Raw genomic sequence first — 24,125 nt, forward strand, 5'->3', positions numbered from 1 at the left:
TGTGTGTGTGTGTGTGTGTGTGTGTGTGTGTGTGTGTTCTAGCTCGAGTGTGGTGTATTAGTTTATCCTCCTCCTCCTCCTCCTCCTCCTCATCATCATCATCCTCCTCTTCCTCCTCATCCCAATCTACCCTTACAAATGTTTCTCGCTTTTTTTTATTCTCTCTCTCTCTCTCATTATCTTTTATTGCTGTTCTTTTTCTTACTCCAGTCTTATTCTTTCTGGGGGTAATTATATTTTTTCTAACTATTCATAATACTGTATTGCCATATAGCTCGTGATACAGCTTAGCCTCTCCACCCTTCCTTCCTTTAATCCTTCTTTTTTCCTTCCTTCCTTCCTTCCTTCCTTCCTTCCTTCCTTCCTTCCTTCCTTCCTTCCTTCTCTCCACAGCTCTATTATCTCACAGGTGAATGGCACGTTGAGGTCATACACTTGGCAGTAACTGTGTCCCACCCGGCCCCTTTCCTCCCCTCCCCCGGCCCAGGGTGAGGAACTCGGCCCCTCAGTGAGTATTGGTGTCACACGTGGAGAAAAAGATTGTATTTTAAAAGTCCACGACAGATTTTAGTCTTTTACCGTGTGTGTGTGTGTGTGTGTGTGTGTGTGTGTGTGTGTGTGTGTGTGTGTGTGTGTGTGTGTGTGTAACCCTCACACCCACACAGGTACAGTGGTGAGACAGGTATACGCGTCGCTACACCACCTGACCCTGGCTATTTTTCTGCACACACACACACACACACCGTTAATCACATTTTTTTCCTTTACCTGGGCGTCATTAGTAGGGTCAGGCGCATAGTGAAGGGAGGAGGGGGTGCAACTGCCGAGGGGAGAGAAGACGACGGAAGTTAAAAAGAGGAAATAAGACGAGGAGGAGAATGCTTAAAATACGAAAGGTGTGAACGAAGGAACTCCAATATTGCGACTGAGTTTGAGGCTTATTAAGGTTTAAGTGACTGTGTGTGTGTGTGTGTGTGTGTGTGTGTGTGTGTGTGTGAGATACGTGCTTGCGTGCGCTTTACCTGCTATTGTGAATAATATGTCTATACACCTTTTATAATATATGTATCAAGTAATTTCTGTAGATGGAGGGTTTCTCTCTCTGTTATGTAGGTAGACAAGTAGACTGGAGAGAAAGGTATCGATTTTTACCTCTACCGTCACTTTATATAAGATAACCGTGGCTGGCCGGGGTTCACACGCCCACCAGCCTGGCTATACTACGCCCCTGGATCATCTCTCCTCACCCAGGGCGACTCACGCTGCCTCTAGCCTAGCTTCACCTTACTAGCTCTATAGCCTACTTGTGTTGACCTATTGTTATTCTAGTTTGAGATGCTATTTTCCTAGTCTGACCTTAGTTCACTCTGACCTGCCCTTGAATTACCTAAACCTACCTTACGCTTCCATGCTTGACCTATTCTAATCTACCATGCCCAAATTTTCTATCCTCAGCCTACCGTGACCCAGTTTGACTCTCCCTATCTAACCCCAACAATCCCCCCTACTCCTCCCATCCCCCCACTACCCCCTACCACCACACCTCGACCCCCTCCACCCAATGATAAGCAATAAACTTTACCCCAGTTCCCCGTAAAAATTATATATGAACCTTTTATTATTGAAAGTAATCTAAATAAAAAAAGTAAAAAAACAAAAAAAATATTGTGTGTGTGTGTTTTCGAACTGTCGTGGGTGAGGCGAGAACTGTTAAGGAAAGTTGAAAGTTTCTTTTCCAGGAACCTCAAACATAATGTGTGGGGGTGACAGGGCCTCTAGTTGTGTGGTGGGTGGCGGGAAGGGGAGGTGGGTGACGGGAAGGGGAGGTAGGTGGTAGGAGGTGGGTGACGGAGAGGGGGGCATGGGTGATGATCAATGGTGGTATACTGTAATGCCGGCCAAAGAATTAATTGTTGCTGGATTAAGATATGTTGGTTTGAAATGCTGGTTATTAAATGTTGGTCCAGGACTCAAGGCAAAATGTTGGTATAGGAACTAATAATGACACAAATAGTTATGTTTACTCAAAAATTCCAAAACAATAATAAAATAGTCGTGAGTTTGTGTGTCAAGACTTAACAGCTAGACACCAGGACTACTGTAACCATAGTTACAGACCCTGACGTTCATACATAAATCCTGAACTGAGACTCGAGGTAACAGGTGAGGGCTGCAGGTAGAGGCTGGCTCGAGAGTCACTTCACTAAGCTGAATTACTTCGGGGGATGTTGCTGTGTGGAATTTATGGCTCGCTACACTGTCTTGTCTGGCGTCAATTAATTGTCGAATAATGTGCGCCGGGAAATTGTTATAGTTAATGATTTAATACCGTTGGACTTTACCTTGACGGAGTGAAAGGATAAATTAACTCGCCTGTCGTGTTAGGCTGAGGGCTGGGCACCCCCCCCACCAGCTCTGCCGGGACACACAAGGTCCCTAACCCCCTCACACTAAGCTCAACACTTCACCCTTAACCTTGGCAATAAATTGTTCTCTGATACAGCAAACTTGGCCCTCGGACGATGCCGTTGCCACTACAAGTTATATCTTAACTTTTCCCATTATAGGGCAAGCTGAGGGCGTTAAATCTGAAGCAGTGTCAGGGTAGCGACTGGCTATCTGTTGGAGAGGGTGTGGGGTGCTGGCAGGCCCACTCAGTACCCGCCCAGTTCCTGCTTGACCCGTCCAGTACCCACCCGGTACCCGTCTGACCCAACCAATACCCGCCTGACCCACCCCGCCCAGTACCCACTAGACCCCCCCAGTACCCATCCAGTACCTGCCTGACCCACCTAGTACCCACTAGCCCCGCCCAGTACCTATCAAGTACTCGCCTGACCCACTTATTACCTACCTGACCCACCCAGTACCCACCAGACCCGCCCAATACTCACCCAGTACTCTCCTGCCCCGCCCAGTATACCCGTCCGCCCCGTCCAGTATACCTGTCTGCCCTGGCCCAGTATACCCGTTTGCCCCTGCCCAGTACACACCCGTCCGCCCTGCCCCAGTATACCCGTCCGCCCTGCCCAGCACACCTGTCTGCCCTGCCCAGCATACTCACAGCCCTGCTCGACCTCTCTGATATTGTTCATACAGGCAGAGAGGAGACTTACACTTATACATATAGATAAATATATACAGTATACATGATAAAGATACATATACAAGTGGGAAATTATATAGTACTGTGTGTGTGTGTCCCACTTATCCTCCCCCTGCCCTGTGTTCATCTCCACCCCTTGCCTCCACTTGCTCCTCCACCCCTTGCCCTCCACCCTTCCTGTTCCCTGGTCTCCCACCAAAGCTCATAATAATTATTTTTATTTTCTTTTTTGTACATAAACTTTATGTGGATGTTCTTTACGAGGGAAGCTTTTATTGCCGGGGTCTGTGTTTACTTCCTGTCGGTGTGGGCTATGGTCTTGGATACACACACACACACACGGGCTGCTGGAGTCCTCTGGAAATGGGAGGCAGGTCTCATGTGGTCACCTCCTGCTGGTCTGTCTGGGAAGGCTTGAAGAATACCCCAGCGAGGGTTAAGGTTGATTAATATCCTTGTGTAGCCTGTTTATGTGTGTGTGTGTGTGTGTGTGTGTGTGTGTGTGTGTGTGTGTGTCTGTGTCTGTCTGTCTGTGTGTGTGTGTGTGTGTGTGTGTGTGCGTGCGTGTGTGTGTGTGTGTGTGTGCGTGCGCTACCTAGTCCTCGTCCAGAATGCCATATCCACTTTATTGTCAAGCTGTGTGCCCGGATGTGTGTTGAGTAGTGTAAACCAACCCGGGGTGAAGACCTAGTTGTTGAGGTACAGTGATGCCTTATGACACGACAACTGTTCCTTGCTGGGGTTTATACTCAGTTTTACTCGAGTCTTCCTCTCCGCTGTTGGTTGTAATTTGAGGTGGGCCAACTGCCTCTCCCTGTGTTATGTGTCGCTCATGTGTTGTGTTATTTGTCCTATTATGTTGTTCTCAGCTGTGTTACATGTGGGTGTTACAGAAAGTGGCGTTACAGACTTGAGATGAGCGGTTATTATTACAGAAGGAGGCTGTAACGCCATGTACGGGTGTTATCAGTGCCAGCGAGCCACCCAGCCAGCCGTGCAGGTATGGGAGTAGTGAAGGGCCTCACATCTTTCCATCCATGAATACCGAAATGTCATGACATTAAACGTTAGCTGACGGCGGCGCCTCTCTACAGTTCCCGCCCCAGGATATCTTTACTGTACAGCTTCCAGTGCTTGTCCGACCATCCTCTCTTATACCTGATCCTCCGTCCTGTGGCGCTGAGCTCTCACATCACTATCCCTCCGCCATAGACTCCACCGTGTGACAATCTTCCAACCTTGAGTGTTGTTAAGGTGAAGACCTCCCCGCCGTGTTACTCCACCAGGTGTTCGTCCTACAGTCCAGCTAGTGTGTAGTAACCTAACGGGACCTGCACCGTGTCAGCTTTGAGTGTAGATTAGGTTAGGTGAGAGAGAGAGAGAGAGAGATTTTGAATGTGTAAATGTGTATGTGTGTGTGTGTGTGTGTAATATTGTGCGAGTAGAATGTTTATAGTCCAGTAAAACGTCACCTTTACGTCTCACGAGGTCAAACGCTGCACAAAAAAACGTGTCCTGTTTCTTGAGTTCTTATCCACTTGTTGTATCGCGAGGCTTTATGTGCTGAGAGCTGTTTTTGATGACGAGTGTCTCTCCTGTACTCGAGGACGTGACTTTTCAACCTGTCAAACGTTTCTGTTGGATATATATTTTTTTTTCTTCCCTTATCCCCCACCACCGCGCTTGAGGAGGGGGATATAGTATATGCTGTGCGGGGGTATATGTCTGTCTGTCTGTCTGTCTGTCTGTGTTCTGTCTGTTTGTCCTACTTTGTGAAACTTTAACTAGAATAGCTTTAGCTGTTGATTGTTACCTACCCTATACGGCGGTGAGATACATGTGGCGGTCTTTGGTGAAGCAGTGTGTAAAATAATAATAATAATAATAAACGGTTTATCAATAGAGTTGTAGCCGGTGGCTGAAAATATACAAACTTACATGTGATTTAGACAAAAATATACATTCAAAACATTTACAGGGCTGTACAGTACGTACATCAGGAGTTGTTTATTATTTTAACTATAAATGGGATGGTGCTGTTCTTATATCTATCAGTGCAGGCTCTTACGGGCTGAAATTTGTTGTAGTGGTGGACTGCGCTAGGTGGGCGAGGGACTGCCGGTGGCAGGGGGTGGCGATGACGAGGATGGTGCAGTAGTCCACTGCCAAACCTTGCTAGTGCGTGGTGGTGGAGGTCACTGAGGGATGGCATTTCCAGGGTGGAGAGAGCATTGTTGTAGCAGGAGTAGTCTGCGCCGAGCATGATTCTACAGGCCCTCTTCTGTACCTTCTCTAGCTGACGTTGTTGGGTTGAGTTGAGAGAAGACGACCAGGCTGGTGACGCATACGTTAATTTTGGGAGAATAAATGCGTTGTAGATAATCCTCAGTTCTGTCGTGGGTGCCCCAAGTGACCTGAGTCGTCGTAGCATGTAGAGTCGGTACGAGGCTGCCTTGTAGTGGCGGACTGCGTGAGGTGTGTGTGTGTGTGTGTGTGTGTGTGTGTGTGTGTGTGCGGACTGCGTGAGGTGTGTGTGTGTGTGTGTGTGTGTGTGTGTGTGTGTGTGTGTGTGTGTGTCTCGAAAAGTTTATACCCTCAGCCCCTAAAAAAAAATCTTGGACCAGTTTGTTTTACGAGGCAGGAGTCTGTCTTTGCATCCGGAGTAAAGTTGTTAATTTTATCTTTATTTCCATGGTGTGTGTGTGTGTGTGTGTGTGTGTGTGTGTGTGTGTGTGTGTGTGTGTGTGTGTGTGTGTGTGTGTGTGTGTGTGTGTGTGTGTGTGTGTGTGTGTGTGTGTGTGTGGTGTGTGTGTGTGTGTGTGTGTGTGTGTGTGTGTGTGTGTGTGTGTGTGTGTGTGTGTGTGTGTGTGTGTGTGTGTGTGTGTGTGTGTGTGTGTGTGTGTGTGTGTGTGTGTGTGTGTGTGTGTGTGTGTGTGTGTGTGTGTGTGTGTGTGTGTGTGTGTGTGTGTGTGTGTGTGTGTGGAGGGTTCTAGGTGCTTGCGTATGCCAAATAAACGAGCGAGGTGTTACATAAGAGAACATATTTTATTTTTAACTTGAAGGCGACTTAAGTTTTGTACATTTTTTACGTGTAGAAAATAGGGCGAGAAAACTACCTGAGAGTGGGGGGTGGGGGTGTGAGGGTGGCGGGGGTGGAGAGTGGGGTTATTCTATATCAGGAGAGAAAGAAATATTTGGTGAAAGTTTTTGTCGTTTTCTAATCTTCACCTTTTTTCCCCATCTAGGTAACAAGTCTTCTCTCTCTCTCTCTCTCTCTCTCTCTCTCAACCCTAAACTAATTTGTCTTAAACCGTAACTCATCTGGTTCTTGCCCGAGGTCCTCTCTCACATTCCCAGCTGTATGCAAATTCAAATTTAGGCGCGGGCCCTCCCCCTGCAGGTATCGGAACTGGGGGAGAAGATTGTGAGGAAGCAGCCAGACCATTTCCTGGCTGCTGTAAGTGCTCCCCAAGTGGCTGGCTGGCTGGCTGGCTGCTGGGTGAGTGGGGAGGAGGAGAGCAGGGGAAAGGAAGACACAGGGAGGAGGGAAGAGGAAAACGCGGGTAGGAGGAGCTCTGCAGGAAGATGGAGTACTACCCGGCAGGCAAGGACCATTACCTCCAACAATGTCTTCTCTAAACCTCGATTTGACACTCTCCCAAGCGACCCGTCCCACCGCGAGCCAGAGCAGCCACTTGTCACAGCCTGGTGGGGGCTCCCGCTGGATATTCCTCGTGGCTTGAAAATATTGCTCGAGGAGGTTTGTGAAAGGGAAGAGGCCAGGAGGATTTAAAAAATAAAGTTATCTTTTTTTTTTCCTCCGTGTGATTCAATGATGCGGATATGAGGAAAAGAGAGAGAGAGAGAGAGAGAGAGAGAGAGAGAGAGAGATCACCCTTCTTGTTTTCTTCTTACAGTATGCAGTTGAGCAATGTCCGCCTCAAGCTTTTTAATATTCTGTTTCTCACCTGTCAAAACCACCACCGTTGTCTGCGTCTGTTGTTAATATCATCATCATCATCATTATTTTACGGCATTTTTACTCATACTCACCATCCACCATTTTTTTACAGGTGAGAATCATTTAAAAATCAGAGGAGGTGATGCTGAGGTGTGCGGGAGGGTGGACCAGGTGACCGTCTGTAGTACACCTGCCCCCTCCCCCACCCACCCCCCTCCTCCTCAGCTTGAAGGGGTGGGGGAATAGTGAAAGCTGGTTATAGAGACAGTGAAAAGCTTTAAGATTCTTTTAACTGATGACGCACCTGTAGCTATATAATCTGGATAGTGTTTGTGTGTGCCATCCCTCAGTTAGTTGCGTCTTGCCACTCCGCCCTGTACCCTTACAATCTTGTCTTAATTATGTAGCTCGTTAGTTCTTGGTCTTTGTAGTCTCCCATCCTCTTTAGCTTTTTCTGTAGACCTTAAGTCGGCCGCAACTTCCTTTAGTCTCTCTATCTCACTGTCTCTCTCTCTCTCCTCCTCCCTGCTCCCTTGGGAACAGTTAAGGCTCCCATTCACACGAGGAACTGGTTTTACTGAACTATTTTCGTGCCGTCTTCACCACCGAGGCGCGGAAAAGTGGTTTACGCCTCTCACCTCCCTCATACCCCTCACCTCCTCATACCCTCACCTCCTCATACCTCACCTCCTCACACCACCTCACACCTCACATACCCCCTCCTCATACCCTGCCTCCTCATACCTCTTCACCTCTCCCTACTTCATCTCATTAATTTTCCATGGTTTCATTTTGGAGAGCAACAGGAAATTGAGATATTTGGTAGTTGCATATATACACATTCGACCCATCTCTACTCCCCCTCCTTTCTACCCCCCCGGAGACCATTTACCGTAATCTAAGGAAATTTTTTGGGTGACTGAAGGAGCCTTAAGATTGGACGCCAGTGTGATAAGTTGACGCAGTGCGGTAGACGTGTGAGCGGTCCTCAACATCTGCCTGCCTGCCCATGTGTCTCTCCTCCACCTTCTTCTTCTCCTTCAGACTTATTATTCTCCAAAACCGCTCCTTCTTCGCCTCCTTCATCATCCTCCCAACTTATTACATCGTGAGTGAGTTCTGCTTTTCTCTCTCTCTGGGGCAGGGTTTAGATTAGGTGGTGGAGGGTAAAGTTGGGGTGGAAGATAAGGAATGGATATTGGAGGAAGAGGTTGGGGGTGGAGGTGGGGAGGAAGAGTTTGGGGTGGGGAGGAAGAGGTTGGGGTGGGGAGGAAGAGGTTGGGGTGGGGAGGAAGAGGTTGGGGTGGGGAGGAAAATGTTGAGATGGGGAGGAAAAGGCTGGGGAGTAAGAGGGGGAGGTGTATCATCAAGTGTGTGTTATTGCTCCGGGTCATGGGTATCTCCTCTGCCAATATTTGTGCAGTCAACGAGTGTGTGTCATCCTCGGTGTCTCTCTTCCATCTCCTTCACTCGTTATCTCTCCCTTCCATCTCCTCCGTTTGTTATCTCTCTCTTTCTCTCTTTCGTTATCTCTTCCATCTCCTTCATTCGTCATAACTCACATCTTTCTCCTTCGTTTGTTATCTCTTCCATCTCCTTCATTCGTTATCTCTGTATCTCCTTTATTCGTTATCTACTCCCCACGTCCTTCATACTTTATTCTCCTTTCTTCCCATCATTCCCATCATATTATCATTGCATGCATTCTCCTTCGTGTGTCTCCCCTCCCATCATTCTCCTGTTCTCTCTTCCTTCTCTCTCCCCACCTCCTTCCTTCTTTCTTTTCCTCCTCCTTTCACCCCCAGGTCCTAGTCGTTTGGGGATGAGAGAGGACGGGGGCTAGAGTTGGGGAGGGAGGCAGTGGATGGTTGAGGGAGTTGGGGAGGGAGGCAGTGGATGGTTGGGGGAGTTGGGGAGGGAGGCAGTGGATGGTTGAGGGAGTTGGGGAGGGAGGCAGTGGATGGTTGGGGGAGTTGGGGAGGGAGGCAGTGGATGGTTGAGGGAGCGGGGAGGAGGCAGTGGATGGTTGGGGGAGTTTGGGAGGGAGGTGATGGCTGGGGGAGCTAGGAGGAGGCAGTGGATGGTTGGGGAGTTGGGGGAGGGGAGGCAGTGGATGGTTGGGGAGTTGGGGAGGGAGGCAGTGGATGGTTGGGGACAGAGGGAGGCAGGATGGTTAGAGTTAGAGGGAGGCAGGATGGTTGGGGAGCTGGGGAGGAGGCAGTGACGGTTGGGGGGGAGTTGGGAGGGAGGCAGTGGATGGTTGGGGAGTTGGGGAGGAAAGAGGCAGGATGGTTGGGGAGTTGGGGAGGGAGGCACGAGAGTAGAGATAGGTGGGAAGAAAGGTAATGAAGGTCAAATGAAAGTTGAAGAGGGAGGGAAGGAAGGGAAGGGGGGGAGGAAGCAAGGAAGGGGAGGGAGGAAGGAAGGGAAGGAGGCCAGTGATACCCAAGCTGTCACACTTATTAATGTCTCGTTCTGGTGATTTATGAGTCACTCACACACAGTTGATGAGACTGGCTGGTGGTAAAGGCTCAGGATGATGGGGGAGGGCAGCTCAGATGATGGGGGGGATGGGCTGTCTAGATGATGGGGATGGGCAGCTCAGATGATGGGGATGGGCCGCTCAGATGATGGGGGATGTAAGGGCTCAGATGATGGGGGGATAAAGAAATGATGATGTGGGGGGGATGGGCAGCTTAGGATGATGGGGGATGTAAGGGCTCAGATGATGGGGGGGATGGGCAGCCTGATGATGGGGGATGGGCAGCTCAGATGATGGGGGATGGGCAGCTCAGATGATGGGGGGATGGGCAGCTCAGATGATGGGACTCGGGAGGTAGACTCATGGCTCAGGTGGTGATGAGGGCCAGGAGATGATGAAGGCCAGATGGTGATGAGGGGCAGGTGGTGGTGATGGCTCAGGTGGTGATGAGGGCCAGGTGGTGTGCACGTGGAGAGGTACGGCAGTCAACGTACTCGTAAGCAGGAGGGCGAGGCGTGCTTGTGCATATTAAGGGACATTTAGGCTCAGGTGTGGCGGCTAAATTGGTTTCCCAAATTTAGATTCCCGGGTGATATGTGGCGGCAGCGAGGCGCCTTGGGTGTTTTAATATGGTAAGTCGCCCGGGGGAGTTACGGGGAATTTACCTGGTGTATGAGCCTTGACTCTGGTAGTGGGGGTGAGGGGTGGGTTGAAACAGGCGAGGAGAGGGGAATGTTCACGGGACACTGTCTGTCTACTTTCCTGACACTGAGCATCTACTTCCCTGTCACTCATCGTCTACTTCCCTGTCACTCATCGTCTACTTCCCTGGCACTCATCGTCTACTTCCTTTGACACTGACCGTTTTATATCATTGCACACAGTATATATTATGTTGAAAGATATAATCAATGATCCTGGCGACGCCGAGTTGTTTTAGTACCAGAGGTAGGTATGTGTGTGTGTCTGTGTGTGTGTGTGTGTGTGTGTGTCTGTGTGTGTGTGTGTGTGTGTGTGTGTGTGTGTGTGTGTGTGTGTGTGTGTGTGTGTGTGTGTGTGTGTGTGACCATAAGGAAGGTTTTATGGTGACAGCTAATGGTTATCGAAGAGGGATTCACGTGTTCTCAGGTTTGGTTAGGTTATGTTTGGTAGATAATGATAAGCTTAAATTAATACATCAGTTTTCGAAAAAATACCAAATTAGATGGAAGTTATGTGGACATCATATTACAAAACAAGCACCAATCACCGCGCGACTTACCCGCATCAACGTGGATTCTAGACCAAAGGTGAGGTGTGGGTGAGGCCAGGTGAGGAGCGCAAGGTGAGGGAGGTAGACTGGTGGAGGAGTGACAGATGGTGATCACGGGAATAGCTTAAGTTATTGGTTTTACCGGTCACCTGCCACTCCTCCACCCTCCTCACACTCCCTCGGTCACCTGCCACTCCTCCACCCTCCTCACTCTCCCTCGGTCACCTGTGCTCCTCCACCCTCCTCCTCTCCCCTCAGTCTGCCCCCCCTCCACCCCTCCTCCCCTCCCCTCGACCCTCTCCTCCCACCTCCCTCGGTCACCTCCACCCTCCTCCACACCGCTCCTCCTCCACCCCTCCTCACTGCTCCCCTCCCTCTCTCCCACTCTCCTGGTCACCTGTCCACCCTTCTCCACCCTCCACCCTCACCTCCCTCCGTCCTGCTGCCCCTCCACCCCTCCCCTCACACTCCCTCGGTCACACCCCTCCTCTCTCCCTCAGGTACCTGTCCACTTCCTCCCACACTCCCTCTCCCTCACTCTCCACCTCCTCCCTCTCCCTCCAGTCACCTGCTGCCCCTCCACTCTCCCTCCTCTCCCTGGGTCACCTGCTGCCCCGTCACCCTCCTCCTCTCCTCAGTCACCTGTCCTCCCACCCTCCTCCTCTCCCTGGGTCACCCTCTCCACTCTCCCTCAGTCACCTGCTGCCCTCCACCCTCCTCCTCCCTCGATCACCTACCACTCCTCCCTCCTCACCCTCCCACTCTCCCTGGGTCACCTGCTCCCTCCCCACTCTCTCCTCCCTCAGTCACCTGCTGCCCGTCACCTGCCCCTCACTCTCCTGGGTCTGCTGCCCCTCCACTCTCCCCTCACTCTCCCTGGGTCACCTGCTGCCCGTCCCACCCTCCCTCCTCTCCCTCCAGTCTGCCTGCTGCCCGTCCACCCCTCTCACTCTCCCTCACCTGCCTGCCCTCCTCCACCTCCTCACTCTCCCTCCCACCTCCTCTCCCTCAGTCACCTGCCACCCTCCTCCTGCCTCTCCCAGTCACTCTCCCTGGGTCACCTGCTCCCCGTCCACCCTCCTCACTCTCCCTCCCCTCCTGCCTCCTCTCCTCCCTGGTCTGCCACTCCTCCACCCTCCTCTCCTCTCCCTGGGTCACCTGCTGCCCCCTCCTCCTCTCCCTCACCTCTCCTCTCCCTGGGTCACCTGCTGCCCGTCCACCCCTCCTCACTCTCCCTCAGTCACCTGCTGCCCTCCACCCTCCTCCCTCTCCCTGGGTCACCTGCCACTCCTCCACCTCCTCCCTCTCCCTCCACCCTCCTCCCTCGATGCACCCTGCCTCCTCCTCCCTCCCCCTCTCCCTGGGTCACCTGCCCCTCCCGTCCACCCTCCTCACCTCCCCTGGGTCACCTGCCCTCCACCCCCTCCACCCTCCCTGCTGCTCCCACCTCCTCCTCTCCCTGGGTCACCTGCTCACCTGCCCTCCCCTGGGTCCCTCCCCCTCACTCTCCCTCCCTGGGTCACCTGCTGCCCCTCCCACTCTCCTCACTCCCTGGGTCACCTGCTGCCCCGTCCACCCTCCTCCCTCTCCCCTCAGTCACCTGCTGCCTCCTCCACCCTCCCTCCTCCTCTCCCTGGGTCACCTCCTGCCCCTCCTCCCTCTCCCTGGGTCTGCTGCCCCTCCCTCTTCCCTCACTTTCTCCCTAGTCACCTGCCCCTCCTCCCACCTCCTCCACCTGCCCTCCTCCACCTCCTCACTTTCACCTGCCCCTCCCACCACCTGCCCTCCCTCCACCCTCCTCCTCTCCTGGGTCACCTGCTGCCCCTCCACCCCTCCTCACTCTCCCTCCAGTCACCTGCACCACTCCTCCACCCTCTCCCCACTCTCCCTGGGTCACCTGCTCCTCCTCCACCCTCCTGCTCTCCCTGGTGCCTGCTGCCCCTCCCACTCTCCTCACTCTCCCTGGAGTGCCTGCTGCCCCTCCCACCTCCCTCTCCTCTCCCTGGGTCCCTGCTCCCACCTCCACTCTCCTGGAGTGCCTGCTCCCTGCCCTCCTGCTGCCCCCCACCTCTCCCTGGGTCACTGCTGGTCACCTGCCACTCCTCCACCTCCTCACTCTCCTGGGTCTGCCACCTCCCACCCTCCCACACTCTCCCTCTGGGTGCCTCACTGCCCCTCCCACCTCCTCACCTCCACCTCCAGTCACCTGCCACTCCCTCCCACCCTCCTCTCCCACTCTCTCCCTGGGTCACCTGCCATCCCCTCACCCTCCCCTCTCCTCTCCCCACCAGGTCACCTGCTGCCCCTCCACTCTCCCTCACTCTCCCTGGTTATATCCCTGGGTCACCTGCTGCCCTCCCACCCTCCTCTCTTTCTCTCCCTGGGTCACCTGCTTATACCCCTCCTCACCTCTCCCTCAGTTGGAGAGCACTTATGGGTTATATTTATTTATATTTATATTTATTTATTTATTTATTTATTTAATTTGTTATTATTTTTCTTTTATTTATTGTTTTCATTTATCAGTCATGTCTCTGTGGACTGTGTCTCAGCATCACCTCCACTGATTAATTAAAACTGACACACACACACACACACACACACACACACACACACACACACACACACACACACCCAATAACTTGTAATCAACCAGTTATCACTCCCAGTAAATCTTACTTTTGCACTGTCATTATGTTGAAGTGCCCTGTAGTATGACCTTCTCCCCACCTAGTTATTATATATCATATTTGTATCACTTATGTTACTTGTATATTATTTGTCAATCAAGAGACCCATTCCCCAATTATGTAACTGTATGTTTTCAGTCTTCCGGCCGCCATGCTCTTTCAATAAACCGTTAATTATTACGTGACATCTCACTCGTACTGACGGTCATAACAAAAAAGCTACCTGTAGTTATCTTTCTTAATTAATACTGCATCTACAGGTTAGGTCAGGACAGGTCAGGTTAGGTTAAGTTTGGTTAGGTTAGGTCAGGTTAAGTTTGGTTAGGTTAAGTTTGGTTTGGTTAGGTTAGGTCAGGTTAGGTTACGTTTGGTTAAGTTTGGTTAGGTTAGGTCAGGTTAGGTTAGGCATCTAAACAATGCTATTTCTGTACATTATTTTATATGCTGTTTTATATCATAAGTGTCAGACGTTTTTATTTAATATTATGGACAGCTACAAAGGTTTTATTGATACTTTTATCATTTTATTTAGCTTCGTGTCCGTCCTGTCTGTGTGACGTGTGAGAGGTCGAGGTCAGAGGTCAGGCTGCTACATTAAACTATATTATATATTTCTTAGTTCGCTTTATATTACACATTGAGTTCATATATAATGTTATTGATATATAAAAACAGGTTCAAAGGAGATGCCCTAGGCCGCCTGTTAGTGAGAACGATCTTATGGATAAATATAGTTCACTTGTACAGTAACTCTCTGGTCTCTCGCCTGACATGGTGCTACCACAAGGCTCCGCTGTGAGTGGTGACATCCCCTCCCCTCCACCCTCACACTAGGTAGTCACCACCGCCCATGTGACCTCGTAATCATAGTGACCTTGTGACCCCATGATCCTAGTGACCTTGTTAACCTGGTGACCTCGTGATGCTGGTGTGACCCCTACGTAACACCCTTGTGCTATAACCAAATCATTCTCGTGTGACCTGTGTTCTTGGTGAACTTGTGGCACCACTGTAACATGTTTGTGACGTGTCTACAACAATATGTGGTTAGGATCGCTATGCCATCACCCTGACCCGGCCATCATAGTGAGAACTGTTGTAATATATAAATGTCTTCGTGGAGTCCCTCAAGTACCGAGTGGAGTGTTATGTGAGCCACGCACACCTCATCATTATTACACTGTTAGAAAATTTAGTATTTTTTACATGTTTAATCTGTATTTCCGACCAGGAAAACGTAATAATTTGAATTACTTTTTTTGTTCTGTAAAATATTTCAGACACTCTTTCTCTGTTTCAATTTGTTTAATTACAGTATCAATATAAACTGACATTTTATAATACTATATACACTTCATGATGCAAAGGACATTTAAAATTGCATGTTAATGCTGTTATTTCTATATGTAATAACTGAATATGAGGTTGGCGGGTGTTGTGCTTCAAGGTCGTCGTGTGTCCGTGTTTGTTTACATTATTTCAAAGAGCGCCACATCATCACATGGTGGGGGGGCGCTGGCGGAGTGGTACCGCTCTTGCCTCGCAAGCATGATGTCACGGGTTCGATTCCCGGGCCGGCAGAAGTTGTTTGGACACTCTTCCTAGTCCCCTTGGTCCCTGTTCACCTAGCAATAATGTAGGTACCTGCTGTAAATCGAAAGTTGCAAATTCGTATTCAGGGACAAGTTGTTGGAGCTTCCAATAACTTCCAACAATCTGTTAATTCAACAAATATTTTATGTTAAAATATATACAGAATCTCTGTAAATTATGCAGAAAATGTTTGGCAACAATATAACCAGAGAATTTTATGTAAATTTTACAAGATTTTTTTAACAGTGTACCTCCAGCGACAGGTAATTAATCACTTCACTTGGACAAAATAATGCAATGGAACTTCTCCATAACTCCACTTAGCAACTTTTTTTTTTTTATATAATTTCAACTTTTTTTTTTCCGGATAATAATTTCTACTTTTTTCATAATTATGCCTTCAAAACTCAGCCCCCAATATGTGGAAAGGTGCCGGGATATGTATTGTCATCACCCGCTTCCGTAAAAGATAATTTCTATTGGCTAATTTGATGTCATCCGCGGCGTGTTCCTCTACCTCATTGGCTGTTTGGTGAGAGGAACACTGGGCTCTTGTGTTTACGTCACCTGACTTACTTGGTACTGTATATGGGGGATACAAGCGACACAGTGGTTAGAGTTATACTTGTTTTAAGCTGGTATGTGTCTACATCTCTCTCTCTCTCTCGCTTCAGCCACCACTCCTCTTGCCTCAGCCTTTCCTCTTGCCTCAACCTTCCCTCTTGCCTGAACCTTCCCTCTTGCCTCAACCTTCCCTCTTGCCTCAGCCTTCTTCTTGCCTCGGTCTCCTTCTTCCTTCAGCCACCACCAATCTTACCTCGGCCTCCTTCTTGCCTCACTCTCCCTCTTGCCTCACTTTCCCTTTTGCCCCACTCTCCCTTTTGCCTCAGCCTCCCTCTTGCCTCAGTCACCACTCCTCTTGCCTCATCTCGGCCATTAAAATCCCACAGACACTGACCCGTGTTGATCTTGTTAGTGACACCGAGGTACACTTAGTCACCCGGCAAATAGCATATTACGAGGAGGTAAGCTGGGGGTGGGGGGGGAGAGGGGTGAGGCAGGGGAGAGGGGTGAGGGAAGTTAGATACCAGGGTTGTGATAGCTGGTGGTGGGTGGAGGTGAGACGGGGAGAAGAAAGGAGGAAAGGGGGGGGGGTGTCTCAAGATGGGGTGAGATATACAAGACGAGGCTGCTACACAATACAACTCACCTGCCCTTACCTCAACCTCACCTTTATTAACCCCCGGACTCACCTGTAAATTCCAGTACATTAAACTAGACGCAAACAAAACTTAATAACCTACCGCTTATTGAGGTTAAAGTTGTGTCCAAGGTAACCAGTTTATATAGGTATTATACTTTATATAACATTGTCCTCTTAAGATATAATATGACCTTATTTGTGGTGGTTGTCATCTTCACTACCAAGGAAAATACAGGGTGTCCTTAAATGATTACCCTGATTAAAGCATGAGAGCGTACTGTTTTTTTTTGTTTTTGTTTAGGGTAATCATTTATGGGCACACTGTATGTTGTTGTTTTTTTGTATGTGTGTTATTCAGGTTATGGTCTCTGGGAATGGGCGACCTGAGAGATGGATGGTCGAACTTTCTTCTTGTTCTTCTTGTTCTTCTTGCTCATGTTCGTCTTCTTGTTCTTCTTATTTCTTGTTGTTGTTATTCTTCACTACAGCTTCTGACCGACTGACTGTTTATGGTCTGTGGTCCCCTAAATACCTTTCCTCTGTTCGTATTTATTTACAGTCTTGTAAGTAGAGTCGAGGGTCTTATTTAGCAGTGTAAATATGGTCTTCTAATCAGGTAGTGTCTCTCTCTCTCTCTCTCTCTCTCTCTCTCTCTCTCTCTCTCTCTCTCTCTCTCAGTAACACCTGGTTCTCCCTCCTCTCCCACTGGCCTACCTTCCTGTTGCCTAAATTGCAACCCACCTGACGCCCCCCCTTTCCTCCTGCCGCCCATCCCCATCTCCTGCCGCCCATCCCCATCTCCTGTCGCTCACCCCTTCTCCCCAACCGGCCAGACTTCTCCCCCCCAGCAGGCCCATAATTCCTATGTAAATGAGTTAAAGTGGGCGGACTCCAACACCAGCCCCCCTTAGCCCCCTCATGTAAGGGTTCAGTTATGTCACTAATCCTGCATATCTGTCTTATTAGTAGTGGCTTCCCCTCTCTATCCCCTATCCCTCCCATCCTGTCCCCTCACCCTCTCTTTTTTCTCCTATCCTTCTCCCTTCCCTCCCATCTCTCTTCCGCCCTTTCTGTCCTCTCCTTCCTATTCCCTTTCCTCTCTCTATCCCCTTTCCTCCCTCCCTCTCCCCCTTCACTCACCCCTCACCACTCCTGCCTACTGATTCTGGCGGTGTGAGGGGAAACTGTCTCATAGTAGGTTAGGTTAGGTTAGCAGCCTGGCGTGAGGTAGGCAGTCAAGAGTGTGAAGTACTGAGAGACAGACAGATAGACAGACAGACAGACAGTGTGTTGAGTGTAAGAGTGTTCGCTCCTCAGCATCGTGTTTATATCCTCATCTGTTGGGGAATTTACCCTTATCGCCTCAGAAAGTCGCCGCCTCCTCGCTCAACGGTCTATCTTAGTTGGCGTGAGAGTAATGTCCTGTTTACCCGGAGGAAAATGCCTCGTGTCAATGTGGAATTCAACTCTATCGTCCCAGGAAATTGTTCGTCTCATATAGTATCTGACACGTTATCTCCAGCCTCTATCTGATGTATTAGTAGTGTGTAAGTGTACTTGAATTAAAAGTATTATTGTCTAATGGTAGACCCTGCTGCCACATGGCATCACGAAAATTGTGACCAAGTCCCAGGTTGCTGATCTGACTTTCTGCCTCATTTACACACAATTGCAGGGTCTCAATTGTTTCTCTTACTTTGACAACACAACATACATATATTGTTTCTCACTTTTGATCATTTTTTCATTTTTGTATTTCTTTATGGTTCTTTATTATTATTATTATTATTATTATTATTATTATTATTATTATTATTATTATTATTATTATTATTATTTTATTATTCTGTTTTCAATTTTATTTACTATGAATTATTATTATTATTATTATTATTATTATTATTATTATTATTATTATTATTATTATTATTATTATTATTATTATTATTATTATTACAAATACATTTTTGCCCCCCAGGCCCCGTTGTGGGTCAGTGACCTGTGCCCGGGTGGGCTAATCCCCGTAAGAAATATAATAAAAAAAGTGTACTTGAATTATAAGTAGAGTGTAAGTGTACTTGAATTGTAAGTGGTTTCTGTGTCTTCATGGGCCACCTCACCACTCTCACTTCCTTACCACATTTGGCGTCGATCTGGCCAGTTGTTCCAACCTGCTCATACCCCTTACTATCACCTTGGGGTACTCCTAACCTACCGGGGATCTGTGACGAGCAAGGCAGTGTTAGAGACATGTTATCATAGCTCTTAACACCCCTGGCTCCTCGTGTTAAGAGATAGGGAAGGACTTTGCCAGATCAGTGAGTGTATAATAATTGATGCTTAGGTTATTGGTTGATGAGGGTGTGTTGCTGTGAGCGTTGATGATGCGCGTAAAAATTCTTTTATATATTGAATTTGTTTTCCGTCTTGGTGGATAGTGTTGTTGACGAGTGACTGGATGGATGGTCTCGTTGTAGAGTTATGGTGGAGGTGAGGAGGAAGTGTTAGTGGTGCGGAGTCCTTGACCTTAGTGGAGGTGGAGTGTGTTGAGTGGAGGTGGAGTGTGTTGAGGAGTAGAGGCTGCACCCACCTGTCCTCACCGCGATGAGTCACCTGCTTCAGTGAGTCAAGTGAGATTTTTAAGGACGAAGTGACCTCATTCTTGGCTGGTGTTATCAGTTATCGTCATCAGCGGGTCATGGTGTGCTGGTCTGCCAAACTTCTCACGTCTACGAAATATTGCCCCGGTGTCTCCGCATCCTCCCCTCACACTGTTACTTCTCCACACATGGTATAGGGTGGTACAACCAGTGTCTGTGGGCCACCTGGTGAATCTTGAGAGTTGTGTTGCTCTGGTGCCCACATTGTAGTACACTATGAATTAATTATTACTTAAAGGTAAGTGACGGTGGTGATCGAGTGTAAGGCGTTGGCATAAAGTTGTGAATTAATTGGAAGTTTGCGTGTGGCTGGTGGTTAGGTGAGCGGCGGGTGGTGGTGGCGACGTTGAATCACGTCAGCTGTGCAACAACTTTAACCAAGACCGGCGTTAGGACCTTTGTGTTTCTTTCTTGTATATGCAACTGGTGTAGGTCTTATCATCGTCACCATCATCGTCACCATCATCACCACCATCTTCGTCACCATCACTTCAAATGATATTGACGTCGCAGATAGATTGAGGCGGTGTGTCCCTGAGTGTTGGAGGAGGAGGAAGGTCATGTGATACTGATTGATGACGGTGATTGACTCTAAGACAGGGAGTGACACTTTAGTCGCCCCTTTACACCACTGACAGACAGACAGGATCAACAAGGGGGAGATGGTGGGTAGGGGAGAAGGAGATGGGGAAGGGGGATAGTTAGGTGTGGCGGAGTGGTATAGTGTTGTAAGCTTGTGTTTAAAAGAGACGCTGGTGGTGTTAGTGGCGTTGATCATCAGTCACCACACAAGGGGCGGGCGTCATGTGGTAGTGGCCGCTGGAAACACCATATATCAAAGGGGTGTGTGTGTGTGTGTGTGTGTGTGTGTGTGTGTGTGTGTGTGTGTCGTGCAGCAGGTATGCGAGGTGTAATGGATATGTAGAACTGGCACATATCCTCTCTTTCAATGTCCGAGTGACACGCAGGGGTACAATACTATATGTAAACTGTATATATATATATGTAACCCAAAATTAGTGAAGAACCATTTATTTTTGGCGTTTTTATCATTATTGTCATTACCTTCAATATTCTCACCTGTGTCCCATTATCATTTGCACAGGTAGCCAGCACCGTCCTGCCAATGTTTCCTGGAAGTGTGACGTTATTTTATAATTCACGATGTTACGCGTTATATTAATATTAAATCGTTCTGCTGTTGTCACGCTCACTACGCTATCTTGGAGACCCTAGTGGCGACATCTGGTAATTACGTCTTCAGCCTCGAGGGTAGACTTGTGAATTTTTGGTTTATTAAGTGTTGAAGCAGCATGTGTGTGTGTGTGTGTGTGTGTGTCAACCAATGACCAGTAATGTGGACAGTGTATAGTGAGAGGATGGGTTAGGTTGGGTTAGGTTGAGTTGGGTTGGAGTTTGGGTTAGGTTGAGTTAGGTTGGGTTGAGTTAGGTTGGGTTGGGTTGGTTGGGTTGAGTTGGGTTGGGTTGGGTTGGGTTGGGTTGGTCAATTCAGGTCAGGTTGGGTCGGGTCAGGTTGGGTTAGGTTGAGTTGAGTTGGGTTGGGTAGGTTATTGGGGGAGTGTTATTGAGGGTCCTGACAGCTGCCTGATCCGCCTTCAAGTTATTGATTCATCTTGACTATTAAGTAATGCATCTGCTGTGTTTTACTGTTAATTGGATAATATAGTCAGGGGGGCAGCAGCCAGATAGTATTAGCGTTGTCGGGAGGTGGCGGCAGATATATTCGTTGTCAAAAGGGTGGGGATGGCAAGATAATAGTCGTTGTCGAAGTGGGATAGTCACCAATATCGAGTCGTTGTCAGAGGGGCGGGATGGCAACGAAGATAATATAGTCGTTGTCAGAGGGGGCGGGGATGGCAACGAAGATATCTATAGTCGTTGTCAGAAGTGGGATGGTCCTTAATATAGTCGTTGTCCGGGGCGGGATGGCAGAAGATAATATAGTCGTTGTCGGGGGGTGGGATGGTCACCAATATAGTCGTTGTCGGGGGGCTGGGATGGCAACCAGTAATATTTCACGAGTTGCCATCATAAATCTCGCTGATGATCCGGGCTGTAAAATATTTAACAAGGGCGCCATCATATATTACTCCCATGGTGACGTGTGTGATGGCGGTGATGATAAAAGTTTATGACACTGATAATTTAATGCATGTTTATTGTTATGTTTTGTTGTGTGTGTGTGTGTGTGTGTGTGTGTGTGTGTGTGTGTGTGTGTGTGTGGAAGCAGGCCGCCACCTTCTATGATTCACCATAAACCATCCACGAAATAATTCCATAAACAAACTTTTCCCTGCCCCCTCTCTTCAGTCAGTGGGTGGCTCTGTGGTGGTTACCGTCCATCTGTCTGTCAGTCTGTCTACCTTTTTCAATGAAGTTACCATCGTGAACTAGGGGTTTAAACTTCAATCTCTATGTGTTAATGCATGTTGTGTCTACAGAACTACTCTACGTGTATGGTAACGAGCGCCACCTATGTGTTGTAGATCACATCTCTTATAGTTCATGGTTGTTACAGAAGTTGTTGAAATGTTGTAATCATGTTCTTTCCTCGTGTTTGTTTTAATTGATATTTGTGTTTATTTGTGTATCTTGAGTTGTGTGTGTGTGTGTACGTTGATTAGTATGTACGTGTGTGTCTCCCAGCTGTATAATTATCATATAACGTTTACGGAGAATCTTTTACGGGATTCATCTTATTAAAATGATCGACTTCATCTTCTCCACAAGGCCCCGTGGTGTTGGGGGTGAGCCAGGCTGTGTAGTGCTTCAGGCGGTCACGGCTTAGTGTCCAGTGTTAGCACTTGAGGCGGAGAAGAGCGCTCGTGGATGGTGAAGGGGGGGATAGTTGAATCAGGGAGAGGATGTAGCGGTAATGGTGGAGAGTGGACGGGTGTGGTGGTAGACCCAGGTGGGGGGGTCTCCTCAAGGACTGAGGAGTAGAGAGAGGTGGTCGGAGGAAATGAGTTTTTTCAGCAGGGTGTGGTAGACAGGTACGGTAGTGAGGGTCGATATAAACGTGAACCAGGGAGTGAACGAGGCCTTACCTGGTGCCGCACCTGGTCAGCTCCCCCAAGGTGGCTGAGGAACAGGTGTGCGAGACAAGAACATCTATTGTGGCTCACCCTGTGCGTGGGTTATCTCGCTACGTCTACCTAGTCTCCATCCCCTTCCTCCTCCTACTTCCTCTCCCCTCTCCTCCTCCTCCCCCCCTTCCTCCTCCTTCCTCTCCCCCCCTCCTCTCCCTTCCTCTCCCCCTCCTCTCCTTCTCCCCTTCCTGTGCCCACACTTGCTCCTCTCCTCGGCAGGGTGTACTGTGTTGGTGTACGTGTTGTGTAGGTGTAGTGGTTACCTGTGTGTGTATGTGTGTGTCTTGGTTTATGTGTATGATGTATTCATAGTTTAATATGTTGGTGTACGTAGATGTAGACCTTAGTTATGGAGCATCAGTGTACGTGATTGCATGTGTAGGTGTATTATGTAGACTGTGTTGCGATGTATATACTGACCTTATATAAATGTCGTGTACACATATGGACACACAGTGTAGGTGTACTCACATAGTACACAAGTGTGTTTAACGGATTGACTACATAATCGGAGAGTCACTCTCGATGTCGTGGGTAACTGTGCCCGTCTTGTATTCTTAACCAGGTCAGGTCTAGCCACTCTCGGCCCCGTGAACAACACTAAAGGACACTCCTCCTTCAGCGCCACAATCGGCCTCCGCCTCGATATCGATTCTTTAGTCAGTGTTGAACAATTGGTTAGAGCCCATGACCGGAGTGTGAGAGATGTGTGAGAGGGCGCCAGTGACGGGGCTCACCTGTCCACTCACCGCTCCCGGGAGACTGGTGCTACCCCCCAGGGTGTGAGACACCCTCAGGTGCCGGCCACGTGGATGTTGAGGGACACTCCTCGGGAGTTGGGTGGGTAGGGTGGCGCGTCGGAGTGATGGTGAACCATGCGCAGTGCCTACCCCCTCCTGGTGGACCAGAACGGCTGGAGTGTAGGTAACTGTAGGGACCCCACCTCCTTACTGCGATCTGTGGGCGTTGACCTCTCGCGCCCCGCCCATCATCACCACTCTCAGCACTCCAACCATGATATTGAGATTCACGTGGAGGACCCCCCGTCGTCCTTCAGCCACGAGTACCCGCAGCCCTTGGCCACCACACACGGGGAAAGGGCCGCGACCCTGGGTGGATCACCAGAGTACCGGACCCTTAAGAGGAAGTCAGGTGACAACGCCCGTACCTCTTCCATCAACAGGACGGTTCAGCGCCTCCAGCTGAGTATCCACCCTGAACCCGACCTACGCTTAGAAAACAGACGTGTAGAAGGACGTTCCGACGTACGGTCGGACAGTCGTTCAGACAGCCGGAATCAAAACACCGGGTCCTCTCGGAGCTCGGCAGCGAGCACTGCCACGCCTCGCAACTCTCCCAGGACAACATCTCCCCGAACATCTCCCCGAACAACGTACGGGGGGAGGCGGCAGGAGGGCGTGCACCCCGGGGGTGCCGCGGGCTTGGAGCAGCAGGACCGACAGCCCAACCACCGGGAGGACTTCACTCGAGGCAGCAATGGGACTGGCAACTGTGGGGTGGCCCACCCCGCCTTCAGCCTGCCCATGATGCGTCCTTCCCGGCCCTCGGAGCTCTCCCTCTGCTGCTCCTCCCCAGAGTATTACTACAACGAGGAGAGGCTGCGACAGGAGCCTGAGCCGGGTCTGCTCAACTGTTGTGACACCAAGATCTCGTGCTGCCCCTGTTCTCCCTGCTGTGAGCCCTACTGCCCTGTGGGTCACATGAACACCGTGTGTATGTCGCTCATCTGTAGCGGCATCATACTTTTCATCATCCTCTCCCCGCTCTTCCATTACCTTGTCCCCTCCTAGGTGGCGCCGCCAGGGACGCCCACCCAGTTCTTACGCCCACCTCACCAGACACCCATCTCACAGGCCCAGCTCTTCTTGGCTGACGCTAGTGTGATGGCGGGCGTGGTATTGTTGTGGGCGCTCCCTCCTGTTGACCTACATGACACACTGTTCAGGTGAGTAAAGAGGTTAATCATCAGGCACCTGTGCCTCTTACACTGACATACTGCCCTCCACCTCCCTCCATTTCCCTTCTCCTCCCTACCTCCCCCACCAC

The 24,125-nt window shown here is 49.5% G+C and overlaps 1 protein-coding gene across 11 annotated transcripts in view; it reads left to right on the forward strand.

The window, feature by feature from the left end:
* Positions 1 to 24,125, forward strand: part of LOC121862231 (BTB/POZ domain-containing protein 10-like) — a 156,030-nt gene that overhangs the window by 81,608 nt on the left and 50,297 nt on the right. For 4 of the 11 annotated variants that reach the window (XM_042360991.1, XM_042361120.1, XM_042361199.1 and 1 more), the window contains exon 2: positions 22,624 to 24,024. The exons of the other annotated variants lie outside the window; for them this stretch is intronic. In XM_042360991.1, coding sequence (XP_042216925.1) covers positions 23,963 to 24,024 — 62 coding nt within the window. In that variant the 5' untranslated portion in view covers positions 22,624 to 23,962. The remainder of the gene's footprint in view (positions 1 to 22,623; positions 24,025 to 24,125) is intronic. 11 annotated transcript variants of the gene reach the window in all.

This window comes from Homarus americanus, unplaced genomic scaffold (genome assembly GCF_018991925.1).
Source record: "Homarus americanus isolate GMGI-L3 unplaced genomic scaffold, GMGI_Hamer_2.0 scaffold41626, whole genome shotgun sequence".
Taxonomy (NCBI): domain Eukaryota; kingdom Metazoa; phylum Arthropoda; class Malacostraca; order Decapoda; family Nephropidae; genus Homarus; species Homarus americanus.